This window comes from Macaca nemestrina, chromosome 6 (assembly GCF_043159975.1).
Source record: "Macaca nemestrina isolate mMacNem1 chromosome 6, mMacNem.hap1, whole genome shotgun sequence".
Classification (NCBI taxonomy): domain Eukaryota; kingdom Metazoa; phylum Chordata; class Mammalia; order Primates; family Cercopithecidae; genus Macaca; species Macaca nemestrina.
The window spans coordinates 115,890,739-115,909,707 of record NC_092130.1 but is presented as its reverse complement, the minus strand read 5'-3'; the positions used below and the strand labels follow the sequence as shown (position 1 = coordinate 115,909,707).

At 35.8% G+C, this 18,969-nt stretch overlaps 1 protein-coding gene across 15 annotated transcripts in view; it reads right to left on the bottom strand.

Moving 5' to 3' along the window:
- LOC105499433 (phosphodiesterase 4D) overlaps positions 1 to 18,969 on the bottom strand; it is a 1,582,997-nt gene that overhangs the window by 622,400 nt on the left and 941,628 nt on the right. Inside the window, exons 1-2 of one of the 15 annotated variants that reach the window (XM_071097871.1) lie at positions 1,254 to 6,402; positions 127 to 822 (exon numbers count right to left, since the gene is read on the bottom strand). The exons of 11 other annotated variants lie outside the window; for them this stretch is intronic. In XM_071097871.1, coding sequence (XP_070953972.1) covers positions 127 to 173 — 47 coding nt within the window. In that variant the 5' untranslated portion in view covers positions 174 to 822; positions 1,254 to 6,402. Of the gene's footprint in view, positions 1 to 126; positions 6,403 to 18,969 lie in introns of those variants that run through there. 3 more of the 15 variants (XM_071097870.1, XM_011771992.3, XM_071097874.1) reach the window with 3 other exon arrangements.

Here is an 18,969-nt window from a genome sequence, read left to right as displayed (position 1 = left end):
ATATTCGGTTTTGCACAGTTTACTTTTCATTCTCACTTGATACCAATACTCTAGTTCAAGACAAATCCTCATCTGGTACCTTATAATTCTGAGTTTTACAAACTGAAGGGAATATTGATTACTCACCATATCCAGGAATGCCTTCTAAAGGGAAAATTATTCACGTGCATCATGTTCGCAGATCTTCTGTCATTAATATTTTTCTTGTCTCCTATGTTACATGTAGTGATTTTTACAGATGAATTCCAACTCTCTTGTTTAAGCAGCTATCGTGGGCAATTATTGCAACAAGTATTGAATTCCAAAAGAAAACACAAAATTTCCCCCCACCAATAAAAACAAATTCCAGTTACAAAAGGCCTTCCAGGATTTGAAAAAAGAAACATCACAGAGCACTGCAGGTATGGGTCCATCCATTTAGGTTCCACTAGTTAGTCAACACACTAAAATAACCAGTTCAACTACTAATCCTAAATGGTGGCAAATATTGTCCTGGTAAAATCTAACCGCCTTGAGTGTAAATTAATGCATCCTTAAGGAAGGACTCTGGAATGTGAGAAGAAAGGCGTCAAAAGACAGTTTCTTGATATCCTTGTTAAAGAAGTGTTAGAAGGGAAATGGAAAACTTCAGGTTGCTTTGCCATGCTGTCCTTTAGAAATGAATATTGCTTTTTCTTCTTTCTTAGGCACATATTCATGTGTGGTCACTTTAACGCAGTGTTACCTTCTGAGACGTGTCGGACAAAGGCCTGGGCAGAGGGGCTACAAACCATGTATCACCAAAGCCAACTTCTTTCCCAGATTTCAGAATTGCTGGTTCAACTGCAAAAGTAGGAAGGCAACGAGTAATTTCTGCTTTGCAGGACAAGATTACCATTAACTACCATCATGACTTCAGAAGGTGCTGTCACGATGAAATTCCTTTCTGTTGCCTAACCCCATAATAAGGCTGCCTGTTCTCTTTAAGTAAAATGACTAAGCTATTGATCTTTTCACTGCAGAATCCCCTTTAATTTGTTATTATCAAAACCATGTGGGAGCGTTTCATATTTTGCCTTGGAAAGAAAATGAATTTCACAGCTGCAAGTCAGACGTTGTCTAAGAATTTCTTCCCCCGATGTCTTTCTTTTCTCTTTTTTTTCCCTCTCTCTCTCAATCTCTTTTTTCACCCCAAATTCAGTTTTCCAATAGGTGTCATTTATTCTGATGCTCTGACATCTTCTGAAAGATTCTCATGCCCAAGCTATACAGACCTTGCATGCTTTTAAAACACAATGGCAACAGGCTCCTGCTGGAGTCCCCCAGCGCCGAATTTCTAGCAGAACCTTTGGAATCCTCGCAGCCGCCTTGTCTGCCCTGGGCTGTGCCGCCCCAGCTCTGATCAGCTCAGGACACTTGCAGGCTCCGTGGTACTGTACATTAACTCTGCAGCAGCCTGGCTCGGCTGCAGAGACTGCTGTCTGACAGGGGATGTGCTGGCGTCAAGGGGGCCCTCTAGGTGGGTTCCCAGACATTGCAGAGCCGCACACTCCTTGCTAGCCTCCAAGGAAGAGCAAGCAAAAGGGGTTAAAGGAATAGCTCGCTCTGGAAGAGCAGATTTCTTTCAGTAAGTAATTACCAGGCAAGAAAAGCTAAACAAGGAGAAGCCTGTAAAACACCTCGCAGGGAAATTACGCCTTGAACAAATACGGAGGGAGGATTTTTTGTTTGCTTGTTTTCCTTTTTACCCAATGAAAAAAAAGGGAATAAAATAAGTCCAGAGATAATTTGCAAATGATAGAGTTTGGTGGATTTGACTCCTTAAAAAAAGAATACTGGGGTGGGGAAGCCTTGCTTACTTGATGATTTGTAACCATGTAGCTGCAGATGACCACATGGTGATTTTTGGACAGGAAATCCTATGGAAGCCAGTTCTGCAGAAGTCAGTTATACTTCAATTGCAATTGCGCATGCCATAAAACTGCTCATTTGATTAGGGGGTGTGTAGATATGAGGAATGCTGAGATAAAACGTTGCAATCCCTATCATTGATGTTTTGCATTTCCCCATGCTTGCTCCTTTGTTGCAAAAATTCTGTTCAATAATCCCCCAAAAGCACCCCATCACTGTTGATGCCATTTTGGAGCAAGAATAAAATAGTAAACTCTTGTAATAGTAGGTTGGCACTTAAATGGTATTTGTTTGAAATCAGTGGGAGAATGGACTTTGAAGTAGAAGTATACTCAACATTAATGTACCACTTTTAACTTAGGTATTTAAAAAGCCTGTTATGCAATTGCTTAATATTAAATGGAATACTGGCACCACTTAATATAACATGCTATTATCTTCACTTAGGATTTCCCCAGTGAGGTCCTGTCATTGCAGAAAATATTACTCAAGATTGGGTGGAGGGCATGTCCCATAAATTCAAAACCTAGTATAAAGAAAACTAATCTTAAAAACCACCATAACTGGGGGAATTTTCATTTTGATCAAAAGATGATCCTAATAGGAGTATTCCTAGGAGGAAGAAGAACTGGGTGATTCCTCAAAAGCAATTTCGACTTGGAGGTTCAGAATGATGCCACTGCACCATAAAAGAATCTTGAGAATATTTGTTGAGATTTCCTGTAGCCTAGGCAGTGTCCTTATGACCTCTTTTGGCTAAAGGGACTACATCTCTTCCATAAGGTCATTTGTAATCTGGCCCAGAAAACTTCAGCCTACATTGTTTTTAACAAGCTTTGAATGTTTTGAATGAAGTAATTAAAATTTTGATGTTATATTAGATATTTAAATATTATTATTTAAGAGCTAGGAACTTTTATAATGCCCCAGGTCCCATTCTAAGAGAGTTACAGTATTACCCCATTTAATCCACACAACAACACTATGAGTTAAGGACTGTTACTAGCCCTGTTCTCCAGACGAGGCTATTGAGGCACTCAGATATTAAGTAGCCTGTCTGAAGTTAAATATCTAGTGATTCACTATCTGAATCAAGGAAGTCTGGCTCCAGAGCCTGTACACATTACCACAATATTCTAGCACCTCTATAATCATAATGCCACCTTGTTATACTTTCATACTTTCTAAAATATCATTGTTATATGTATTATTTTAGCATCACAGAATTATGCTGAGGAGATTAAGAAATTTATTATGCCCATTTTAGAGATGCCAAAAAGGTTGTATTTGTTCATTATCAGGCATCCTGTGAGCCGTAGACCTGGAAGAGAATTCAAATTATTTGACTCCGGTTAGTGATCTTTGATAATGATGATGATAATGAAGGGTTTTAATTATTTTAAAACTAACATTTAGTCCTTATACTATACAAGAGAGTAGGTCTCCATGGAAAGTAGCAAATGCAAAGATTTTTTAAAAAGATGTAAAAATATATTTTCCTTTGTAATGAACATCATTTATCTGACATTATTTTCTTAGTCCATTCTATTCTACTCTGTTCATAGGTCAAAGTGTCACCTATGGGTGATAGGATAGTAAGAATATATCTGAGTCTTTCTCTACTACCACACAGTCCAACACCCAATACTTGTTAGCTACATTTCCAATTGTGGGCAATGATATAAGCAAAGCACTTTATAAATAAAATATAAATGATTTGGTCATTAAACTACTATATATACTTAAACTAAGGGGATATTTTAGCTGAATATTTTTAAAGTGAATTTTTCTTGGATTTTCATTTTTATTTTTATACATGCAACTGTCTAGAATAAAGTCTAACAAATTAGAACAAAAGGAAACACAACTGAGAAACTATGATAAATAACAGAAAAGCCAAATTTCTGCTTGAAAGATAGCAAAGAAAAAAAGTAATTTATTTCACAGTTTAGAGAATCAAGACTACACATTATTAAACAATCCAAAATTGAATATTTTTGCAGACTCAAGGCAACAAATGTCAAAGAATAGACTTGCTTAGAAAATAGAAATAACTCATTCCCAGCATTTTATTCCATTTATATTAGAAAGAGGGTCTTAAGCGTTATGTCCACTAATTTATACACTGATACTTTAAAAATTTAACACTTCCTAAATGTATGGCCTTCAAGAAATAACAGTTAGGCAGAACTAATAGGTTTGTAATTTAAAAACAAGTTGTCAAAAATGAAAAAATGTTGTTGAGCTAGGGTAATGCTAATCTATTTTGTTACACTAAAAGATAATCATCCTTTCATGAAACTTTTAAGAAATACTAGGAAGCCAGTTCTGGTTGCTCATGCCTGTAGTCCTAACTACTTGTAAGGATGAGGCAGGAGGATAACTTGAGCCCAGTTCAAGACCAGGCTGGCAAACATAGACTCTGTCTCTAAAAAATTAAAAAGAAATATCAGGAGTAATCATAAAAGATTATCTTTATGGCTAATCTCAGCCCCATTATTTTTATCAATACAGGAGTACGAATTATTAGCAGGGTACCATACATTGGCATAACCTCAGTGAAGTCCCTAGAGCTATGGTGTAATCTCAGCTCTACTAGAACAAAGACTGGTTTCTTGTTTTGTTTTGTGGTTTTTAAAAATTTTAATCCCACAGCAAGCACAAGAGTAAGTGAATTTATATTAACTACCCTTAGATGAGGCTGATTTAAGAAAAAACTCAATTAATCGATAAACTACAAACTCAGAGTAAACCAAAATACTGTAATTCAACATTTTCATTGAAAGATTGCTTAATGCATCCAGAATCAGAGCCAGAAGTATTAAACTAGTCAGTGTCCCATGTCCTTTTTCAATAAAGCCCTTTTCTCTCATGGTTATAGGGTTATGCTCATAAGAGTGAAGGGTTTCAAACTAAGTTCCTGGGAACCCTATGGTTTTTCAAAGTTGCATCAGGTCAGCTCAGGGGCAAGGTACTTTGTGCTGGGTCTAGGAAGCCAGGTACTTTGTGCTGTTTTAACAAGAGTTCTTCTGCTTTAACTAGTTTTATCTCAAAGTTTGATTATATATACAAAGAAAGTCTGGCTCTTTAAAAAAATTTACAAAAACATAATGTATAAATACAGAATAGTTTCTACACAAATTCTTATCTTTGTATTATCAGTTTCAATATTTCATACTCTTAAAATGCCTTCAACTTACAAACTTCCTTCACAATGAGCATAATAGAATGATTAAGTTAAACCTTTATGCTAGTATAAGCATAGCATAATAAAGTCACACCCTAGTTTCTGAGGTTGGGTGTTTCCTAAACTCTTTAGTCACTTGTACTTATCAGAGGGTGTGATGAGTTACTTCATTGATTTTCCCTGAGTTTCATTTTCAGAAAGGAACTTCAATGCCAAATGTTAAGGTATATTGTTTTGTCACCATCGCATTTTGGTATAATCAATAGCTAATGTCAATGTTTGCCTCCTAAATAACTTTGATGAAATAAAATTGAAACTCCTATATATTTAGACATCAAACAACAAAGACCTAAAAGATGACTTATTTATCTTATATGAATACCAATAATCAGTTCAGATATGTTTGGAAAGTCCCCATTCTTTCAAGAGACTGGATTATTTTTGTGCCTCAGATGTCAAAAACAAAACACTTGGTCACTCTATTCTACATATTGGGTTCATATAAATATATTTACACATACAAAAACCTCTATGTACTTTTCTTAGCATATTCTATATACTATTTATAATAGTATAAATATGTTATACACTAGGATATAGAAGCTACAGTCACCTGGATATCTTGCAGGATGTGACTTCTTGCCTCAAGCTCCCCCCATAAATATATATTTTTTACCAATAAAAAATAAAATTTACATGTGCTTTTCACATGTATGTATGTATGTGTAATTACACATTTTTTTCTTTTTATTGCATGTATCATCAATAAAGAGGTGAGAGTGCCATTAGAATGAGACTGGAAGTGACTGTGCCCTCAACCCCACCTCCCAGCAAGAAAAGAACATTCAAGACCAGATTCTCTATCCCACTTTTACAGAAAGCCAATCCCCCAGGAACAGAACAGTGTCTTCCTCTCTATATTTATGACACCAAAAACATTGTTGGTACTCAGTCAATGTTAACTAATAACCATGTTGATAGTCATGACTTTCCACTTCTGGCAAGTTCTAGCAAAGTCTGAAGGCATGCTGTTCTGCACATTTATAACTGAAATAAGAGAAGCCTTTCATGAAGCCGTGGTTTCAATTGCTGAGAGTCAGGGAACTGCATCATGTTTCAGCAAGTTGCTAGTAGCTACTCCATTCAATTTCTACATATTCTCATAACCCAGGGTACAATCACCAATTGGAAAAGAAAAGATAAATTCATTAAACACCTAGTTTCATCATCTAAAACCAACAAAAATGCTTTGTTGGGACTTTTCATGATTCAATTAGTATAACAAACCATTTTGGATCATATTCCTCAAGCTTAAATCTTCTAATCTTAAATGATAAATACTTTTACAGAAGAAAAACTCATAATATGAGTTCATAATATGAAATATATTTCATAATTGGAATATTTAGAATGCTTGCTAAATTTCACTTTTAATATTTTTTTGTAAGTAGAAGACTTAGGATGCCTAATACTAAAATACAAAGAAGGCACTTAATATTTATACTTAAAAATCAAATGTGGAAAAATGTTCACAGCAAATTTAAAGACAAAAAAGTCAAACGTGTATACTGTCTTGGAGTCCTAAGATGTGAACCCTTATTTTCAGGTTCTGCCTTTTACTTTTTGTGTAATTTTGACCAACTCATTCAACCTCTTTGAGACACAATTTCCTTATCTATAGTATGGAAGTAATACAAACTCTTAGATTATTATAATTTTAATAATTTTAACTTATTATAATTTTAAATATTTTAATTATAGAAAAATACTTTTTAATAAGACGAGTTCTTTAAATGTTGTTTGCACACACTTTTAAAATTTGCTTAGTAAAATATAATAAAATACCAATCATTTGTTTTGCAATTCACTTGAATCAAAATGGAAAAAAAATAAAAAATACAAATAATGTAATGTCAAAACTACTTCTGAAATGGAATTGCATTTCATTTATATCTTAAGCTTTTCTAAAGGCTTTGTATCATATTTGTTTAGAAAATTCAAAGGAGCAAAAATATTTCTCATGTAATAAAGCCCAACTTCAAAATCTACTCATATTATCAGCTGGGCATGGTGACTCACACCCGTAATCCCAACACTTTGGGAGGCCGAGGCAGGAGGCAGGAGGATTGGAGGATTGCTTGAGGCCAGGAGTTCCACACCAGTCTGTGCAACAGAGCAAGACCGCATCTCTAGAAAAAAATTGAAAAATTAACCAGGTGTGATGGCACACACCTGTAGTCCTAGCTACTCAGGAGGCCAAAGTTGGAGGACTGCTTGAACCCAAGAGGTCAAGGATGCAGTAAGCCAAGACCACACCACTGCACTCCAGCCCGGGCAACAAGCAAGACCCCATAAAAAAAACACTTATACACAAACACACACACACATACTCCCTTTCTCTCTCTCTCTCTCTTTCCCTCTCTCATATTATGGAATATTATAGATTCCTACAAACGACTTGGGAAAATATTTGAAATAATGCTAGTTAAAAACAAAACTCTCTGACTTGCAGAATAGTATCTTAAGTATAAATTTATCAATTTAAATATATGTCTGTGCTAATATACAAATTTATGCCAATGCAGAGGTAAAGAACTGGAAGGATACACACCAAACTATTGACAAACTGATTACCCTTGAAATAAAGTAGTACAAGTGGAAGCATTCAAAAAGGAAGCATTAAAAAAGGATTTCCACCTTTTATTTTACATATTTCTAAATAATCTTTTAAATGTGAATATGTTCATGTGTTATTTGCATAATTCAAACAGCAATGAAGAAAAACATATATTTAATATTTATTATGGAAGAATAGTCATTCATAGTTAACATCTAAATATTGGAATATCAAACCCAAGTTTCTAACATTTGGCAGATAGACACTTGAAAAATCTAACCTCTAAACTCAAAGCTGGATAGTTAAATTCAAATATATATTCAAGGATTCAGATAGTCTACTATTATTAGCTAAACCAATACCAAGTCTAAAAAATATACATGAATAGCTGATTTATTTTTGTTTTTCATGTCCAGATGAACACTGTAGCTGGTGCTGGAAGCAGTATTCATTCAGAGCTGGATTCTATCAATGTTAAACCTATGTCTACTTCCTAGATGAAATATCTGATCAAATATCCTGATCTTATCATATGTTTATTTCACTCCAGTTCAAATGTGTGGGTATCTGCAAAACTAGATTTTAGCCTGACCTCCAGTCTCCTTTAAACCAGATAATAGTTGCTGGACCAACCATACCAAGAATGGTTCAGGCCAAGAATGAAGTCGTTTTGAGCAACACAAAGAGAAATGTTGGCCAGGCACAGGGGCTCACGCCTGTAATCTCAGCATTTTGGGAGGCCGAGGTGGGTGGATCACCTGAGGTCAAGAGTTCAAGACCAGCCTGACCAACATGATCAAAATTGGTTTCTGCTAAAAATACAAAATTAGCTGGGTGTGGTGGTGCATGCCTGTAATTCCAGCTATTTGGGAGGCTGAGACAAGAGTCTTGCTTGGAGAGAACCCAAGAGGCAGAGGTTGGAGTGAACCAAGATCGTAGCATTCCACTCCAGCCTGAGCAACAAGAGTGAAATTCTGTCTCAAAAAAAAAAAAAAAAAAAGTAAGAAAGTTGTAAGAGTGCATAGCTGTTCTTTCATTTATCCTGATTAGATGTATCCAAAATAGATTTTCTTTCATTGGTGATTTAATTGATTGTTACCGATTGATAATTAAACCTTTGATGACAGTTCTGTCGCCCACCCTCCCAGTAAAAAAGTAACATAATCCAGTTTTCAGTTCCTCACATAAGGAGGTTGGAAGTTGCCAATCTGTACTAACAACAAAAATGTTGAACAAACTGAAAAATCAACTCTTCTTAGATCCATAAGAGAAGTGAGGTCACACGGCAAACTTCTGCCCAAACCACTGGTGGAGACAGACAGTAGGATATGGAGAATCACAACACACTGGAGCAGAAACCTCCAAGAGAACCAGTGCTGGGGTAGAAAAACCTGAACTATAATTGACAAATCATTAGAGGCTGGGTGCAGGCAAGTCTGAAAGTTGAAAAACTCCAGAGGAACCCAACAATAGGGAGGTCCCCGCAATTCTGTGTGTTTTATCTCCAGGAGTGCTACCAAGTTCTCACAGTAAATATTGGAGAAAAGATTCTCTCATGCTTCCAGCAAGAGAGGGAAAAAGTAAACATTTTTAAATCTGCTGAAGCTTGGTTCTTCCTGAGGAGAAACTGGTTAATCAGAGCCTAACCTGCTGGGGATTTTTGTTCCATTTTGTTTTGTTATATCAGAGCCTCACTGACCTGGGGAAAGAAAAATGCCCAACTCCAGCCCACTCTAGCCTACCATGTGGGAGAAAGGAAATACTCAATTCCAGCCCACTTGAGCCATTCTCTCCCACCTATGGTATAAGAAAAAAAAAAAAAAAAAAACCTGAAGAACACTTAGGAGATTCACAATCCAGAGGCCCAGGCTCACCAAAAGACTGAAACCTAATATAGGATGATAGAAAGCTTCCCCTCCACTGCCCACCTTACCACCACCCACATAACTTTTTTTTTTTTTTTTTTTTTGAGGCAGAGTTTTGTTCTTACTGCAACCTCCGCCTCCCGGGTTCAAGCAATTCTTCTGCCTCAGCTACCCCAGTAGCTAGGATTACAGGTGTGTGTCACCAAGCCCGGATAATTTTTGTGTTTTTTGTAGAGATGAGGTTTCACCACATTGGCCACGCTGGTCTCAAACTTCTGACCTCAGGTGATCCGCCTGCCTCCACCTCTCAAAGTTCTGGGATTACAGGCATGAGCCACCACGCCTGGCCCACCCACATAACTTAAGGCCTATTTACAGGAGTTCCTTTTATCCAGTACATGCCCAGCTATGAAGAAAAAATTGCAATGCATAGTTAAAGGCAAAGAACACAGTTTAAAGAGACAGAAGAGGTATCAGGACCAGACATTCCAGATATGTTGGAATTATCCATATGATACAAAAATGGCAGGTATACGTCAATATAAATTTGTGCAAACCCATAGAATGTACAACACTAACAGTAAATTCTAATGTAAACTATATGCTTTAGTGAATGATGTATCAATGTAGGTTCAGTTGTAAAAAATGTACTTTAGTGGGGGGATATTGTTAATGGGGTGTCTATGCATGTGTGGAGGTTGGAGTAAATGGAATATCTCTGGACCTTTCTGTGAATTTTGCTGTGAACCTAAAATTGCTTTAAAAAATGAAGTTTTTGCAAAGTTACATAAGCATTAATATTTTATACCCAGAATATGCAAAATTTTTATACAATTTCAAATTTATGGATGCTAAAATTGCTATTAGTAATGTCAATGGATTCCATTTCCTTTACAACTGCTTGAAGCAAAGACGTAATTTTCTCAAGAACGTTTAACAGACATTTTGACAATCTATTTATAAAATCTGTAACTTATCACATAGTTTCCTTTTAAATAGATGCAATATCATTTAAAGTTTCATTTTTAAGAGGAAACATTATTTCATTTAGGAAACCATGCAAGTTCAATATGGGAAATACAAAAATAAAACAAAATAAACACACAAGAAAGAATCAAGTCATCCATAATTCCACTCCCAAAAGACAAGTCAGTATATTTCCTTCCAGTCTTTCTCCCCTTCAGGAATAGTGGATTTACCACCAATTTTTATGTTGTTGTAAGAATATTTAACTGACCTCTGAATTTGGTAAAAAGTACTGCCTGAGAAAGAACCCTTTTATTTGCCAAATGGCACATGGTAAAGAAATTACCATGAAAATACTCAAACCTCTCCACTCTCACAGGTTTACTGGGGAAGGCAGTTCAGTCAGATGGGGCTTACAAAAGTTATTATTCTCTTTAAAACCCTTGTGATGAACTTTTACCAGTAGATAGTCTCAAGAGGATATTCCTCTGGATGTGTCTATTCTTAACTCTTTAGTTTTGATCCACCTTTGGGTCTGCTGGTGTATTTCTTTTAAAAAATCTTAAGTAGTATATTGTTGCATATACTACTATAGTAGTAGGACATAGTAGATGTATTGTATGGTCCAGGTAAAACTAAGAAATTATTTTTACCTACTTTTAGAATGGAATACGATGTGTGGTCTACCATATATATTGTCAATCTAATTTAATGCTTCTTTAATATTCTGCCAGTACTGGTTTTTAGTACTTTTTAAAAATTATATATATATATATTTTTTTTCCGCAGTGTTTTCAGTCACTTTATTAGGAAGCTGGAAGAGGTTGCATCAGAGGCTGCAGGTAAAATGCCATTTAAAATCCAAAGGCCCCATCAACCACTTCTAACATGTGCACATATATAGTTACACATCATTGACAGTTAACAGAGTTAGGTATAAAAGCAAATATGACTATGTTATTTACAAATACATATATTTGTGTATATCTAACATATGTATATTACATATATATATATACACAGACACACAAATGAAACATTAAAAATTAAAATATTTCATTTAGCAAACTATGCAAGTTCAACATGGGAAATACAAAAAAAAAGAAACACACAAGGAAGACATATATATATGTATATATTTTTTTATTTCAGCATCTTGTATTTACTATGTAGAGACATTGCCACTCCATTTTTGAGTTATTTTTGAAATAGATGACTAAGGATTATCATTAGCATGTAGTGGGGTACATAAGGGTAGTGGGGTTTTCTGGTCTATTTTGTCCTTGGTATATCCTCTAATGCCTAGAATAGTATCTGGTACATAATAAGGACTCAGTTGAGTCCTTATTATCTTGACATTGACTTTTTTAGTATTTTATTATCATAAATATTTAATAAATCAGTCTCTATACCGAACATGATTACTTATGTCTGCCTATAGTTCCTTCTAAAGACCTTGCCTTTTCTGCACTTCACCATTATAAAATGTGATGGGAAAAAGCATGACAACTTGACTCACTGGCATCTGCTTCATTTACTGGGCAGCAAATATTAATATTTGCTCTTTGGAATATGAAAGATCCTAAGTGAAATTGAGACGCTAGTCAGTTCAAGGTGGGGTTGAACCAAAATGTCCTGTAGACTCGGGGGCTGAAGTTACCATTTTGGGTTCAGTGCAAACTGATAACTAAAGAGAGAGTGGCAATTACAGAGAGAAGGCAGGAAACAGCAGAAACACAGAGACAAATGAAATCGGTGATTATATGGCCCCAAAGAGAGTAGCTGCCTTAATTTCAGTTTTCCTAATCCAATAGACCCTGCTACACTTGTTTCTGTGAAATTCTGTATCTTCATAGTAACTATGTTCCCTCCTTCCTACAGGAGCTAGTCTGAGTCAGTTTCCTTTTTTTGCAATCAAAATTGTGATGAGTCATCATATAAGAAACCTTATGTTGCTATTCATAAATTATTTCCTTCCCTCCTGAAATAAAGTCATCTAAAATTAATGCTATATTGTAATATTGAATAGCCACAAAGAATGAACTTGACATTGAATTAATGGTTACATGGGGGCTTAAATTAAAATGCACAGAGTGGCGTTAACAATGTATCCACATCTACATCCACATCTAGATGTTCTGGAGACTGTTCTTTTTCTCTGACTGACATCTATTACATTTCCATTCAAAATATTAGCTTTTCATTTTCTCAAACCCCTTTTCACAGTTTTCTTCATTAAAATTCAGTTTGTTTCAGACAAGGAGAGGTGAGAGAGACAGAGAAAGAGAGAGCGAGAGAAAGAGAGAGATTATGGAAAAAGAGAAATACTGTGATATTTTTAGATTTATAGAGAGAATAATTTAGTACTCAAAAGGCAGAATTCCTTTTTAGGAAAAAAAGGATATTCAGATAAATTTTTTCAAACAATCATTTAAAAGCTTAAAAATATAAAAATCTATTTAAACTAGAACCCAATAATTTAGAATGATTAATAGTTTCAAAGTCATATAGTATAATTAAGTAGAATAATCTTTGTATTTAAGTATTGAATAAATTTAAGGCTAGTTATTAAATACTAGTTTCCCATTGCAGACAGATGCCCTCTCATTCACCTAGCATTTTACATACTCTTCCTTGCTGTTTTTAACATTCTCACTCAAGGGTGAATCTATAATGCTGAGCACTTGAAACTTTTAACTCACCTGCCTCTCTCTATAATTGGCATATTCCATTCCTTAAAAAAAAGTGCAATAGACTATATAAATCACTTAATAGACTCAAAAAAGCAAAACATAAACAATACATGTCCCAAACTGATGAGACACAAAACTATTACTGTGAAACTGAATTGCCTAGCTCTTCTCTCTGGGAAGCACATTTGAAATGTGGGAAATAATTCAATGGGGAATATAATGTGATTTTATCTTTTTAGTTTTTAGTTCTAAGATTTGTAAAATACATAAAGACACAAAAGAGCTTTAAATTTTTCCACAAAATAAAGCAGCAAACCTGATCAAATAGTAAATTCATTTTTAAGGCTTCTCTTTTCTCACTGACCTTCCCTTTCCCTTTAGATTAGCACTCAAATAGGGACTAGAGCAAAAATAAAAAGCAGGAAGTGGGCAACACTGGACCTAGTTTTTGATGTCAGAATCCTCAGCAAGTTTTATTGATTTTTGAAATCCCCAACTCATTTTCAAAATGAAAGTGCAACAGGAAGCAGGACAAAGTTCATGAAAATATAAATGCACCTTTCTCCCTGTCTTCTATAACTACTCACTGATAAGAGGCACCGTCCATTTGAGATGAGGCTGCTGCCACTGTGTGTGGGGGAGGGTTGAATATTTTTTGTTCTGGGAGGAGTAACTGTGACAGCCCCAAATTCCTGAGTGCCTGTCTTCATAGACTGCAGGTATAGTGTGCAGGTGATAGTGCTAAACTCCCAGCCCAAGGGAGCCCAAAGGAGGAAGCTATGAAGAAAAAGGAAAGTGAAACAGTGGACTGGGACAGAAGGACATTACTATTAATACTAATTTTCAGCCAGTACAGTGGCTCAAACATGTAATACCAGTGCTTTGCGAGGCTGAGGCAAGAGGATCTTTTGAGCCCAGGAGTTCAAGGCTGCAGTGAGTGACAAAATAAGACCCTGTCTCTAAAAACATAAAAAATAAAAATACTAACTTTCCCATTCCCCTCAGTGACCTGCTGTTTTCCACACCTTGAATGCACCTCTCTTTTGGGATCCATTTGCTGGAACATAGATGTTTTAAAGATCGGAAGCATATTTGCTGGGAGGCATAAATAATTTTCCCCTCAAATATTAGACTAAGAAAGGGGAAGCATGCACGAAAGATACAAATATGATATGGTATTGTCAGGGTAGTTAAAAATATTTGTAAATGTATATCAGTATCGTAACATACTTGTTGAAAATGAAAATGAGGACATGTAGTAGATAGTAAAATGTTTTTCTTTCTTTCTTTTTTTTTTTTTTTTTTTTTTTTTTGAGCTCTTTTTGCCCAGGTTGGAGTGCAATGGAGCAATCTTGGCTCACTGCAACCTCTGCCTCCCAGGTTTGAGTGACTTTCCTGCCTTAGCCTCCCAAATAGCTGGGATTACAGGCACTACCACCACACCCAGCTATTTTTATTTATTTATTTATTTTTTATTTTTTATTTTTAGTAGAGATGGGGTTTCACCATGTTGGCCAGGCTGGTCTTGAACTCCTGACCTCAGGTGATCCGCCCACCTTGGCCTCCCAAAATGTAAAACACATTTTATTTACTTTTGCACTGTCCCTTTAAGCTTTATTTATAGAGAACATCTTATGACTTTTCTGGGTACTGTTAGGCAATAGAGAGCTTTGCATTCATGCTAAACCATCACCTCAGACTCCGTCCAGAAATTAGAATGTCAATTTCAAATTGTAACCCAAAACTCTAAACTTGATTGAACTTACATCTTCTCCCCTCTCCCAGCTGGTCCCACCGCAGAGTCTCTGCATGTAGTGGAGTAAGTGGGTGGTATTGAGACTGGGTTGTTCTTCCCCTTCCTTGGCTATCCAGACTGGCTAGCTGTTGGTATTGACTACTCTGGGATTGGAAGGCACAGAAAGAGGCGAGGAAAGGAAGAAAAGAGTTTTGTTTTGTTTTCTTGAATTAGTGCCATCATAAGATGGCATCACATGTTGGAGACCTGGCAGATGTTGAAAGCTGCCTCTTTGTCTCATGGTTACTTTTGTGGGTTTATCATTGGTATCCCTGCTGGGTCTGCTGGCTGCAGTTCCTTTAACTCAAGCAAGAGCCCTGTTTTCCGAGTGCTGCTGATTAATCAGCCCCCACCAAGGCCTTGGTTTTCTAGTGGTTCCATCCCTACAAACTCTAGCTCTTGGAGTCAAACTGCCTTTCCCAGATGGTTCTCTTGGGAAGGACATCAAATGGCTGAAGGCCAGGTCTCTCTTTGAGCTTGATGTGAATTAGATAACTGCAGCCCACTTTAAGAAAAGGTAGGGTTGGACTCACAGCACTACTCAATTCTCTCTCTCTTAAAAAAATATCTTCACAAGTTCTTGCTCAGGCACGAAAGGGTGCATTTTCTGCCTTTGGTCCTGGTGTCTGGCTATGACTGTCCATCATGTGTAAATAAGAAGAATAAGTCTGAGCAAAATGACAAAGTGTTAAGATGGCAAAGGAGAACCTGGGTGATGTGTTTGAACCTCTTAATAACCAACGCTGGAATAGCCTACCTTGAAAGTTCATGTTATTAGACAGTACATTTCCCTCATTTGGTTTTGCTAAGCCATTAAGTTGGGGGCTCCAGACTTGCAACCAAAGGCATCTTAGGAAGTTTACCATAAATATTTATTATAACCCACACAAGGGGATGTCTCAGTAGGTAATCCAGTTAGACAGCAGAGGAAGCTTATGTTTCCTCACTTTTCTTCTTTCCAAGTAGCTGGTGGGTGAGCTCATCTGCTACAAAACACACTTTAAAATAAGATATTTAAGTTAATTTTCAAATGGAAATTGCTATTATTGAAACAACAGTTGTGATAGCACCTGCGATAACAAATGTAAATAAAAACAAATAAAAGCTATGTTCAATTTGTGGACCCATCATTTCTCAGTAGGCTTGGATCTCTAGAGTTCATGGGGAGACCAAAGAGGTTTCTAATATTATAATGTATTGCCAATATCCAGGGCAACAATCACATTTCATCTTAGAAAATCAGAAGATGATGTATGTGCCAAAAACCTTTGGAAATTTAATTGTGCTTTATGCTGAATTCTGTTTGGAGGATCAAGCAAGGACCTATTTTACTGTTCCATCCTATGATGTGGGTGTGCTTATATTAAATCACTTTCAGAGAAACACTAGGTGACTAATTTGTGACAATGATATGTTTGCAGACTAACACATTCGTAAGAACAGCAGAATAATGAGCTAATTTGTAAAGTACCAGATGGAATTTACTGAAAGCTGGTGGCCTAAGCTATCATAATTGTCCTTTATAATCCAAGAAGTCATTTCTAGTAATCTTGCTACCCACAACATTGTTTTTGTATAAACAGGTCACAGTAGAACTAATCCTCTTCCTGTGAAGGCAGGCCTCTGTTATTTCAGTATGCTTGGAACTGGGGAGCTGCTGTAGTGTGTGGTTCTGCTCTTTCTTTTTTTTTTTTTTAACTCCTATGTCTGAATGGCACCCTATAATGAGGGATCATTAATCTTAACTCTTCTGTAGCCCATGTCATTGTCATTGTTTTCTTTTGATGTTGTTTCTTCCATAATTCACACACATTTAGGTGTATTCAAATTTATACTTGCACTTTCTTTTTCCTCTATGTTTGTGTGTTCCAGCTCACTGAAATTGGCATCAAATCTTCAGCACTTTTGAGATTGCCCATTCCATTTTTCCTTCCTTTCTCCAAAATCAATCCAGTGATTACTTTAACCCTCTTATCATTTAGTCTCACTCCCTCTCCTTTAGTGCTCAACCAAAACTTGAGATTTATAAACCTGAACTCCAATTTCAGCTCTTTCTCCATTACATTTCCTCAGAGCCCCAAGTATAAACGAGCTAACTTGTACTGCTAGGATAGTAGAAATTTTTCTAAAAGAAGAACTAGTATCAATTTTCCTCAAACTCTTTCAAAAACTTGATGGGGGGCAATACTTCCAAACTCATTTTACGAATCTAGCATTTCCCTGATACCAAAGCCAGAGAAGGACACTACAAAAAAAGCAAACTACAGGCCAAAGTTTCTGATGAACATAGATGCAAAAATCCTCAACAATTCAGCAAACTGAATTTAAAAACACAATAAAAAGACGATTCATCATGATCAAGTGGCATTCATCCTAGGGATACAAGGATGACTCAGCACACACAAATCAATACATGTAATATATCACATTAACAGAACAAAGGACAAAAACCATATGATCATTTCAACAGATGCAGAAAAAGCGCTTGACAAAATTGAACATCCTTTCATAATAAAAACCCCTCAATAAATTAGGGATAGAAGGAATGTACTTCAACAAGCAAAGGCGATATATGACAATCACATAGTTAACACCATACTTAACAAGGAAAAGTTGAAAGTTTTTCCTTTAAGATCCAGAGCAAGAAAAGATGGCTACTCTTGCCACTTCTGTTCATTATAATGGAAATTGCAGAATACAAAATCAACATACAAAAATCAGTAGTGTTAATATACTCTAGCCGTGAACTATCTGAAAAAGAAATTTTTAAAATCCCATTTACAATAGCTACAAAGCTGTATAACATTAAAGATGACACAAATGAATGCAAAGATAGCTCATGTTCATAGACTGCAAGAATTAATATTAAAATATCCATATTTGAAGCAATCTACAAAACAATCTACAGATTCATTATAAGCCCTATCAAAATTCCAATACTATTCTTCACAGAAACAGAAAAAACAATCCCAAATTTCATATGGAACCACAAAAGACACCAAATATCCAAAGCAACTTTGAGCAAAAAGAACAATGCCAAAGGCATCACATTGCCTGACTTCAAAATACACAACAAAGTTGTAGTAACCAAAACAGTGTGGTACTTACATAAAAACAGATACATAGACCAATGAAACATAATAAAGAGCCAGAAATAAACCCCTACATGTACAGTGAACTTATTTTCAACAAAAGTGCCAAGAACATACATCGGGGAAAGCACAATCACTTCAATAAGGGAAAATTGTATATCCGCATGCAGAAGAATAAATATAAACCTTTATCTCACACCATATAGAAAAATCAACCCATAGTGGATGAGACATAAATGTAAGAATAGGGGAAAAACTGACATTAATCTAGGCAATGATTTTTTTAACATGACTCCAAAACCCAAGGCAACAAAAGCCAAAATAGACAAGATTGCATCAAACTAAAAAGCTTCTGCACAACAAAGGAAATAATCAACTGAGTGAAGAGACAGCCTACAGATTAGGAGAAAATATTTACAAGCTATACCTCTAACAAGGAATTCATATCTAAAAATAGAAGGAACTCAAACAACTCAAGGGCAAGAAAATAACGTTATTGGAAAATGGGCAAAGGAACTAAAAAGACATTTTTCAAAAGACTTACAAATGGCCAACAGATAAATGAAAAACTATTTAACATCACTAATTATCAGAAAAATGCATACTAAAACTACAATGAGTTATCACTTCATACTTGTTAGAATGGCTACTATCAAAAAGGCAAAAGATATTAAGTGTTGGCAAGAATGTGGAGAAAAGAGAACCCTTGTACACTCTTGATGGTAATGTAAATTAGTACAGCCATTATAAAAAACAGTATGGAGGTTCTTTGAAAAATTAAAAATAGAACTACCATATGATCCAGCAATCCCACTATTAGGTATATATCCAGATAAATTCTGCATGATCTCATTCATATGTGAA